Source organism: Salvelinus sp. IW2-2015, linkage group LG7, assembly GCF_002910315.2.
Source record: "Salvelinus sp. IW2-2015 linkage group LG7, ASM291031v2, whole genome shotgun sequence".
NCBI lineage: Eukaryota > Metazoa > Chordata > Actinopteri > Salmoniformes > Salmonidae > Salvelinus > Salvelinus sp. IW2-2015.
Window position 1 is genome coordinate 7,329,201 of NC_036847.1, and position 10,864 is coordinate 7,340,064.

General features: G+C 38.7%; 1 protein-coding gene across 1 annotated transcript; it reads left to right on the forward strand.

Moving 5' to 3' along the window:
* Positions 1–2,999: 2,999 nt before the first annotated feature.
* Positions 3,000–10,436, forward strand: LOC111966903 (COMM domain-containing protein 7-like). The gene is made up of 8 exons (XM_070444318.1): positions 3,000–3,064; positions 3,181–3,283; positions 5,134–5,190; positions 5,320–5,357; positions 5,434–5,524; positions 7,859–7,908; positions 10,043–10,091; positions 10,208–10,436. The coding sequence occupies exons 2-8, from the start codon at positions 3,229–3,231 to the stop codon at positions 10,282–10,284; spliced, it is 417 nt and encodes a 138-aa protein (XP_070300419.1). The 5' UTR covers positions 3,000–3,064; positions 3,181–3,228; the 3' UTR covers positions 10,285–10,436.
* Positions 10,437–10,864: the final 428 nt, after the last annotated feature.

The following is a 10,864-nucleotide window of genomic DNA, read 5'->3' on the forward strand; positions in this document are numbered from 1 at the left end:
AATATATTTACCTTTTCCAGTGTTAACCCTTAATAGACCTACATTGCATTATACACCATTTATAAACTGCTCTGCCAATGGTATATTTAGTAGTACCCCACTGGTCCTTGTTAGTAGACGGCATGTACGTGTAACCGAATGTCCACAATAACAATATATCCAAACATTTGAAGTTGTCACTGAAAAAGTATTGCCCATTCTATTCATTTACCGAAGTCTTCTTAAATCCATTGGTATAATAACAAACGCATCATCATAACTGTGCTCATTTAAATTCTATCGCACATTTGTCTTACATGTTTCTATGTTTTGTATTGTAGCCTATGTAATGTGCTTTGTTCAWCCTACCTGCAAACCAAACTTGAATTTGAACTTGATTATTGATAYGGGTGCAATGGGKGGGTATATTACTGGCAACCTTTGAAGTTTAAAAATAAACTACCAGCGTTTTGGTAACTTTCAAGGATTTTATGTAATMTATCACAAGACATCTAGTGGCCTTTTTGGATACTTCAGATTGTCACAGGTGTCTGTAGTTATCGCTGGCCCCCTGTGTGGCCTTATCACATGTAAAATAATAAAATAAGAAGATTTTAAGATAAAAAATAGAATGACAAAGCTGTGAAACATTATCCTAAATTTAACCTATCAACCTTGTGAATACCATTGGTGTTTAATATGAGGGTTTCAGCATGAAATATCCTTTATATTTTGACACACTTTTATTTATTTTACTTGCTACTGCACTGTCATAATGAAGTGTTTTGTAACACTAAAACTAGTGGCAACTGAACTGCCACCAATGTTAAGGAAACAAAACTAACTTTGCTAGAGTTTTGAAACACATGGGTGTAAGGAGTTATGAGACAGATTTAAGGTGTACTGAAACATTCATCCTAAAGTGTTCTGAAACACCACTTAATCAATAGTTGTGMAACACCTTGCAAGAGGCTGGGAGCACGAACCCGGAAAATATTGAAAACACTAGTATGGTGTTTCGAGTCCTGTTTAGTGCAGCATTAGATCCCTTCTTCTGGAGTTCCCAACTACAGTAGAAGGGTGTCCGTCCACTTATTGTGTATTCCCTGCTCTTGTGCTGATGAACTCCTCATTGGTAATTACAAAAGGTCAAATGTACAGTATTATGCTCAAACAAAGGATATGAGAAAATATAGTTTTGTGAAAATACAAATTAATACATTTGTCCAGGGAAATAATTAATGAGTACAACATTATTTTTTTCAAAACCTGATTTTGAAGCTTCAAATGCCTTATCTTTTCTTTGTAAATTATCACATGACAACAAAACATTGACAGGTCTTTCACATTTTTATATTGATAAAGTAAGACAGTTCAAAGATCAGTAATATTATCACATGAATATTCTTCAAAATCAACGAAAATGACATATTTCACATTCAAGAGAAAGAAAACATGCAATGACTGCTAATGATAGCAGAAGCACTTACAAAACTTGTACAAAACTTCAGCCCTGGGCTCAATGCGGTCCACCAGTCATCCATTATGCTAATGTCTCAGACCGGAGTCTTTATATTCAGATGATGGTACATGGAAGGTTGTTCAGATGGATTGAATCACAGTACAGTTGAGTTAGATGATATTGAGTTGGCATTAGCCTATGATCCTTTTCTTGATTGGCTTTGGTTAGGATTGGCCAGCCTGTGGGTAACATAGCATGTACACTACCGTTCAAAAGTTTGGGGTCACTTAGAAATGTCCTTGTTTTTGAAAGAAAAGCATATTTTTTGTCCATTAAAATAACATCAAATTGATCAGAAATACGGTGTAGACATTGTTAATGTTGTAAATGACGATTGTAGCTGTACACGGCTGATTTTTAATGGAATATCTACATAGGTGTACAGAGGCCCATTTTTAGCAACCATCACTCCTGTGTTCCAACGGCATGTTGTGTTAGCTAATCCAAGTTTATCATTTTAAAAGGCTAATTTAGAAAACCCTTTTGCAATTATGTTAGCACAGCTGAAAACTGTTGTTCTGATTAAAAAAGCAATGAAACTGTCCTTCTTTAGACTAGTTGAGTATCTGGAGCATCAGCATTTGTGGGTTCGATTACAGACTCAAAATGGTTAGAAACAATGGTCTTTCTTCTGAAACTCATCAGTCTATTCTTGTTCTGAGAAATTAAGGCTATTCCATACGAGAAATTGCCAAAATGAAGATCTCGTACAAAACTGTGTACTGCTCCCTTCAAAAAACAGCGCAAACTGGCCCTAACCAGGGTAGAAAGAGGAGTGGGAGGCCCCAGTGCACAACTGAGCAAGAGGACAAGTACATTAGAGTGTCTAGTTTGAGAAACAGACGCCTCACAAGTCCTCAACTGGKAGGTTCATTAAATAGTACCTGCAAAACACCAGTCTCAACGTCAGTGAAGAGGCGACTCTGGGATGTTGGCCTTCTAGGCAGAGTTGCAAAGAAAAAGCCATATCTCAGACTGGCCAATAAAAAGAAAAGATTAAGATGGGCAAAAGAACACAGACACTGGACAGAGGACCTCTGCCTAGAAGGCCAGCATCCCAGAGTCGCCTCTTCACTGTTGGCGGGTACTATTTAATGAAGCTGCCAGTTGAGGACTTGTGAGGCGTCTGCGGGACCTGCCTGAATTTGTCCAATAGAAGCTCTCGTTTTTCTCTTTGCTTCCGTGTGGTTCTTAAACGGTGAACGGTATCCGCAATGAATACACCCCAGTTGCCTGCAAATGTTAGCTGCATGCTTGCTTGTACTTACGAATTGACATAAAGCCTAACTGATTTCGAAACATGCTGCTTTTAGTATGATGCAATGTTTCATAATGTGTGTAGTTAGGCTATACACGTCCCAGGTCACATGACTAGTTACTGTCACTTGATTCATGATTCAAATMAGGTCTGGCCCATCTTACCCGACAACAAAGTAGATCTATGGCAACTATGAATCAATGTACTGAATAGACCAATAAACTCTGTATTCTTAAACTGTTTCCCTGCAGCAATTTATACGTCTGACTGAGATTGTTTTCAATTTCCTGTTGGAGCCAAAAGAGGTAAACACACTCATGAGACCAGACAGACATTATCTTATCATTAATTGTGTGCTGGACGTGTGAACAGACAGCCACTTGACTGTGTTTCCTTCATTCATTGTGGTGTGTATTTGCAGACGGACAGGCTCTTGTAGCAGCTGAGTGAGTTTGCAGAGGAGAATGGGATGAGTGCAGGCCCTCTGAGAAACCTTATGAAGAGTTGCATGCTGCTTCCCCATGGTGAGACTGACAGACAGCACTCACAAATAGAGATTTAGAAATAACTTGTGTATACAACATGAAATACACCTAAACCAAAATATGGTAAAGAGTCCAGCAATTATCTTAGTATATTAGTATATCAAGGAAAATTGCCTTTCTTCGGGTCCATACTATTAGAACTATAGAGCTATACCGTGCATTCGGAAAGTATTCATACCCCTTGACTTTTTCCACATTTTGTTACGTTACAGCCTTATTCTAAAATGGATTAAATACATTTTTCTCTCATCAATCTACACACAATACGACACAATGACAAAGCGAAAACAGGTTTTTAGAAAGTTTAGCAAATTTTCATGAAATAAAAAACTGAAATAACTTATTTACATAAGTATTAAGACCTTTTGAAATGAGACTCTACATTGAGCTCAGGTGCATCCTGTTTCCATTGATCAGCCTTGAGATGTTTCTACAACTTGATTGGAGTCCACCTGTGATAAATTCAATTGATTGGACATGATTTGGAAAGGCACACACCTGTCTATATAAGGTCCCATGGTTAACAGTACATGTCGGAGCAAAAACCAAGCCATGAGGTCGAAGGAATTGTCCGTAGAGCTCCGAGATAGGATTGTGTCCTTGGCACAGATCTGGGGAAGGGTATCAAAACATTTATGCAGCATTGAAGGTCCCCAAGAACACAGTGGCCTCCATCATTCTTGAATGGAAGAATGATGGAACCATTAAGACTCTTCCTAGAGCTAGCCGCCCGGCCAAACTGAGCAATGGAGGGAGAAGGGCCTTGGTCAGGGAGGTGACCAAGAACCCGATGGTCATCTGACAGAGCTCCAGAGTTCCTCTGTGGAGATGGGAGAACCTTCCAGAAGGTCAACCATCTCTGCTGCACTCTACCAATCAGGCCTTTATGGTGGATGGTGGTGTGGCTAGACAGAAGCCACTCATCAGTAAAATGCACATGACAGCCCGCTTGGATTTTGCCAAAAGGCACCTAAAGGACTCTCAGACCATGAGAAACAAGATTCTCTGGTCTGATGAAACCAAGATTGAACTCTTTTGCCTGAATACCAAGCGTCTCATCTGGAGGAAACCTGGCAGCATCCCTACGGTGAAGCATGGTGGTGGCAGCATCATGCTGTGGGGATGTTTTTTAGCAGCAGAGACTGGGAGACTAGTCAGGATCGAGGGGAAAGATGAACAGAGCAAAGTACAGAGAGATCCTTGATGAAAACCTGCTCCAGAGCGCTCAGGACCTCAGACTGGGGCTAAGGTTCACCTTCCAACAGGACAACGACCCTAAGCACACAGCCAAGACAACGAAGGAATCGGGACAATTCTCTGAATGTCCTTGAGTGGCCCAGCCAGAGCCTGGACTTGAACCCGATCGAACATCTTTGGAGAGACCTGAAAATAGCTGTGCAGCGACGCTCCCAACCAACCTGAGAGGGCTTGAGGGGATCTGCAGAGAAGAATGGAAGAAACTCCCCAAATGCAGGCGTGCCAAGCTTGTAGCATCGAGGCTGTAATCATGGTCAAAGGTGCTTCAAAAAAGTACTGAGTAAAGGGTCTGAATACTAAATGTGATATTTCAACAAAACATTTTTTATACATTTCTAAACACTTCTAAAAACCTGTTTTTACTTTGTCATTATGGGGTATTGTGTGAAGATTGAGGGAAAATGCCATTCAATACATTTTAGAATAAAGCTGTAACATAACAAAATGTGGAAAAAGTCAAGGGGTATGAATACTTCCTGAATGCACTGTAAAATGTGTTCGATTTAATTATGTGGTTACAGCAACCTAAAATGGACAAAGTACACGTTGTAGTTTATTTTTTTTTAATCTAGGTGCCCTGAAGAAAAATCTGACGGCAGACCAAGTCAAAGAGGACCTTTTCGCTTTAGGTATGTTGTAAAATATAAATCCCATGTACACTATCAAAGCTGCAAATACTCCAGTCTCCACAGTCCATATTGGTACTGAGCTTTACAGTGTCATTAAACAACTTTTAACGATAACTTTTTAATTTATAGGATTCAATGATTCCAAGACAGCCCATTTTTCACAACAGGTATGTTACATAATATATCATCCATGTTGGATATTGAATTGAGAAAAAATGTAATTGTTCGAATATTTTTTTTCAGTGGAGCAGCCACTACCCTGTGTTGTCCAGGCTGGCTGTAGGGCAGACTCTTATGGTCAACAAGCTGGTTGACATGGAGTGGAAGTTTGGTGGTAAGACAAATAACCTTAGGATAGAAGTTCCCTTGCGAATGGTCCACTCTTTTGTGATCCTCCCCACCTTATCATGTAATGTAGATGTGTGTTTCACTCATTTATACTGAACAAAAATATGAATACAACATGCAACAATTTCAAAGATTTTAGTTACAGTTCATATAAGGAAATCAGTCAATTGAAATATATTCATTAGGCACTATGAAAATACAACATGCAATTAGGCAATATGAATACAACATGCAACAATTTCAAAGATTTTAGTTACAGTTCATATAAGGAAATCAGTCAATTGAAATATATTCATCAGTCTTCCCAGCCTGGTGCAGGTCTACAATTTTGTTTCTGGTGTCCTTTGACAGCTCTTTGGTCTTGGCCATAGTGGAGTTTGGAGTGTGACTGTTTGAGGTTGTGGACAGGTGTCTTTTATACTGATAACAAGTTCAAACAGGTGCCATTAATACAGGTAACGAGTGGAGGACAGAGGAGCCTCTTAAAGAAGAAGTTACAGGTCTGTGAGAGCCAGAAATCTTGCTTGTTTGTAGGTGACCAAATACTTATTTTCCACCATAATTTGCAAATAAATTAATTAAAAATCCTACAATGTGATTTTCTGGATTTTTCCCCCTCATTTTGTCTGTCATATTTGAAGTGTACCTATGATGAAAATTACAGGCCTCTCTCATCTTTTTAAGTGGGAGAACTTGCACAATTGGTGGCTGACTAAATACTTTTTTGCCCCACTGTATGCACCGGTTGGTCACAGACACCTTTAAAAAAACAAATGTAAATCAGAAAACCAGTCGGTATCTGTTGTGATCACCATTTGCCTCATGCAGTCCGACACCTCTTTCGTATAGAGTTGATCAGGCTGTTGATTGTGGCCTTGTCCGTTGAGAGAAATAACCTTTTTTTGCGTATGAAACATTTCAGGGATCTTTTATTTCAGCTCATGAAACATGGGACAAACACTTTACATGTTGCGTTTATATTTTTGTTCAGTGTATAATAGATAAATTACCCAATTCCCAGCCTCTCCATGACTACTGTCGTGACGTGACTTTCATTAATCTGATGACTGTTATGTATCGAATCAACTGTTCAAAAGTAATCAAAAGATACAAAAGTCATTGGAGAAAGTAGTTTGCATAGTAATAGTAAACATACTAATAGAGCTGCTATGTACTCGTTAGCACATTCAGAATGTATACTGTATATCCTCTGTCAAGAATGACTGTTTACAGATATAAAGTGTCTTGGGTCTTATTTACAATTATAAAGTGGATAGTGTCTTTGTCGTGCAGTTGAATAAAATGGTATATAAGTGGGACAGCAGCGTTGACTGTGTGTGAGTGAAAATGTGTGGCACTAAAATGTGAGGCACTAACGTATCTAGATGAAGCATGGATTGTAGACTATTCCGTGCCTCTGGTGCACAAGACGAGAAGGCAGTCGTATGCAACATATTTCTCAGGCATCCTGTTTGCATGTCTATAATCCATGCATCTAGGAGCCTTGGCTGAAGCCAAACTAATGGTGTTGACTTTCAAATGCATGTCTCTTGATAGTTACACGGAACTCAAACCGGCTGCGCGCGTTCGCCATCGTTCGCCATCGTGCATACATGCATTTTGTCCCCCCACACCAAACGCGATCACGACACGCAGGTTAAAATATCAAAACAAACTCTGAACCAATTATATTAATTTGGGGACAGGTCGAAAAGCATTAAATATGTATGGCAATTTAGATAGCTAGCTTGCACTTGCTAGCTAATTTGTTCTATTTAGCTAGCTTGCTGTTGCTAGCTAATTTGTCCTGCGATATAAACATTGAGTTGTTATTTTACCTGAAATGCACAAGGTCCTCTACTCTGACAATTAATCCACACCTAAAACGGTCAACCGAGTCTTTTCTAATCATCTCTCCTCCTTCCAGGCCTTTTCTTCTCTTGACTCTATAATGCGATTGGCAACTTTCATAAATTAGGTGCATTACCGCCACTGACCTCGTTCGTCTTTCAGTCACCCACGTGGGTATAACCAATGAGGAGATGGCACGTGGGTACCTGCTTCTGTAAACCAATGAGGAGATGGGAGAGGCAGGACTTGCAGCACGATCTGCGTCAGAAATAGGAATGATTTCTATTTTAGCCCTTGGCAACGCAGACGCTCATTGGCACAATAATTGAATAACAGATTTCTAAAAGTGTTTTACAATGCTCGCGCACGCGACGCAAGCGGTGTAGTCAGCATGTTAGAAGTGCTGTTGAAGTACAATATGAACAATGTGCAATAAGGCATTGCGATCGAATGTTGTCTGTCTCCACAGTGACCTTCAGGACGAGTGAACTTCAGAAAGTTGGGAACATCTTTCTACAGGTATTTATGTTGTCGTCATGATTTCTATTAAATCCATGTATAAATTGACCATGTTATCAAATATGGTGTGTATCTATTCAGTGTGTATCTACCGTCTTCTTGACCATAAACTCATAGCTTTGATTATTTTAAGATTGATAGACAGTCATGTTTTTGTAAGAAGTTTGAATTATACCATTTCCAGCTTTATGGGCTAACTGACAGACTGATGAGGGTGTGATAGACCGCTATGATGACAGACTTAAGGCGTCCGCATGCTTCCCATCCAAAAAAGTTTGGAACAGTTTGTGCATATATTACGATGACATTTTGTGATGTTTTGTTCTTCGTGAATACAAAAAAAATTCTCGAAGCAAACCGAAGTCCCTTCATCGGTGATTGGTCAACAGTAGGGATTCATAAATGAAGTATTTGTCTTTCAAAGAGAGGCTTGAGAAGTACTGCACCAAACATCTGAGTTCGATTTAAAATTGCGTGATTAAGATTTCCTCAGCAAAAACGCAAAGCTGTCATCAAGGCGACTTTGAAGAGTCTCATATAAAATACATTTTGATTTGTTTAACACTTTTTTTGCTTACAACATGATTCCATGTGTGTTATTTCATAGTTTTGATGTCTTCACTATTATTCTACAATGTAGAAAATAGTTTAAAAAAATTAAGAAAAACCCTTGAATAAGTAGGTGTGTCCAAACTTTTGCCTGGTACTGTATTTCTTGAGTTATCTTAGATTAATTCAGACTATTTTGAAGCAGTGTCACTGGCTACAGCGTCTCAAGATGGACAAACGGTACTATTGCTGCTTTTAATTTTTTTTTAATTCAAGCTTAGTTCGCCTTTTAGCCTCTAGTCTTCATGGTTAGTTTTCCAACATGTGTCAGAATTCCTGCGGCCTGCCAAGTACTGTTTTTCTCCCATGGCTTCAGCCACTTTGATTTGTTGACATAAATATGTCCACACATAGTGAAAGTAACACTCTGAAGGAGGAAGGCCCTAAGAATTGTAGGCTATAGCCTGTTTATAGCCTCGTTATTGTTATTTTGTTACTATTTTATTTGTACTTTTTAACTGCATAGTTGGGAAAGGGCTCGTAAGTAAGCACTTCACGGTAAAGTCTACACTTGTTTTATTTGATGCGTGTGAAAAAAACATTTTTTTTAATGAGCATAGCATGACCATATTACTAGCACCAGTGCTGGGGAGTAACAGATTGCAAAAAACAGTAACTGTAATCCATTACCAGCAAAAATATTGTAATCAAATTAGATGATTACTTTTAAATTCAGAAAGGATTGTTGCAACAACAAAAAATCGGACACCTTTCTGTTTTCTCAATGACATTTAGGGTTAGTCAGAGACCACTATGACACACCAATGCGTTTGATGGATTGCGGGAAAAGAGCAGGAACAGGATTTTAATAGGCTACAGTCCAAGCTATGTCTTCTAATGGTGTGACTGCTGTCGACATCCAAAGATTATCCAACTTGAAGAAAAACCCTTACAGGCCATTTTGAGCCTGTAATCGAACCCAAATGCTGATGCTCCAGATACTCAATTAGTCTAAAGAAGGTCAGTTTTATTGCTTCTTCTTCTAACATAATTGCAAATGGGTTTTCTAATGATCAATTAGCCTTTTAAAATTATAAACTTGGATTAGCTAACACAACGTGCCATTGGAACACAGGAGGGATGGTTGCTGATAATGGGCCTCTGAACGCCTATGTAGATATTCCATAAAAAATCTGCCGTTTACAGGTATAATAGTCATTTACAACATTAACAATGTCTACACTCTATTTCTGATCAATTTGATGTTATTTTAATGGACAAAAAAAAAGCTTTTCTTTCAAAAACAAGGACCTTTCTAAGTGACCCCAAACTTTTGAACGGTAGTGTATGTCATTCAATTGGTAATATTAATTTGTCCTCTTCTAATGCCTCTTAGAGGGAAAGTAATCAGATTACGTTACTGAGTTTGGGTAATCCAAAAGTTGTTACCAATTACAATTTTGGACATGTGACTAGTAACCCTGACTAGCACACTATACAGAATCTGTCCATGTTCATAATTTCGAGGAAATTGGCACATTGCAGTGTTCTACACTATTTGAAAATATCTCTACGTCTCTTCTAGCTTAAGTTGGTCATCAGAAAGGGGAACTCAACTGAAAATGTCTACGTGGGTGAGTCTCTTACTCTGGCTGCACTATCTCCTAGTCAACATGTCATTGGTTCACTTTGCCTATTGTTCTTGGTGTCATTGACAGATTTGGTCTGTTTTTTTTTGTTCTTTCTTCAGAGTTGACCCTCCCCCAGTTTTACAACTTCCTCCATGAAATTAAGAGGGCCAAAGCCAGTATGGACTGCTTCAGCTGAGCCTTATCACCAGTAACATGAGAATGTACTGAATGTGTCCTTGAGGGACAGGAGAAAACATGAATGGAGTTGCCAGCGACAGTGATTGACATTTGGTCTGCCCGAAATGGCATACTATTCCCGTTATAGGACAATACTTTTGAACAGGGGCAAAGTAGTGCACTATATAGAGAATAGAGTGCAATTTGGGATGTACAATGAGTTCAAAATAGAACATACAGAATCTGAAGGAATCTTCCAGATTCTCACATACCATTAAACGATTTCAATATTTTGTCTTTTGAAATGTGCACAATTATTTTGCAGTAGAGATTTTGTGTGCGTGAGTAACTCTTCGCGGGTGTGTTTTGAGAGAGTATTGAATTGTAACCCAATTACTTTAATTCCATTGGCTGTCACTACAAGTGATGTGAGACATACATGTAACTGTTTCTTTTTGCAATCTTTAATCATTTGTATCACAGATTTGCTTCAATTCATTTAGTCTATTTTATTAAGTATTCAGATGTCATATTGGTCTGCTGTAGGTATTCACATAATGATGAATGAATGCTAGAAATTCTGAACAATATCCTCAGAC

What these genes read in the sequence shown, in the direction of transcription:
- LOC111966903 (XM_070444318.1), top strand. Translation starts at nt 3,229, where the DNA reads ATGAGTGCAGGCCCTCTGAGAAACCTTATGAAGAGTTGCATGCTGCTT. An exon ending in TTGCATGCTGCTTCCCCATG is followed by an intron (nt 3,284 to 5,133) that starts GTGAGACTGACA and finishes TTTTTAATCTAG; the next exon opens with GTGCCCTGAAGAAAAATCTG. An exon ending in CAGCCCATTTTTCACAACAG is followed by an intron (nt 5,358 to 5,433) that starts GTATGTTACATA and finishes ATTTTTTTTCAG; the next exon opens with TGGAGCAGCCACTACCCTGT.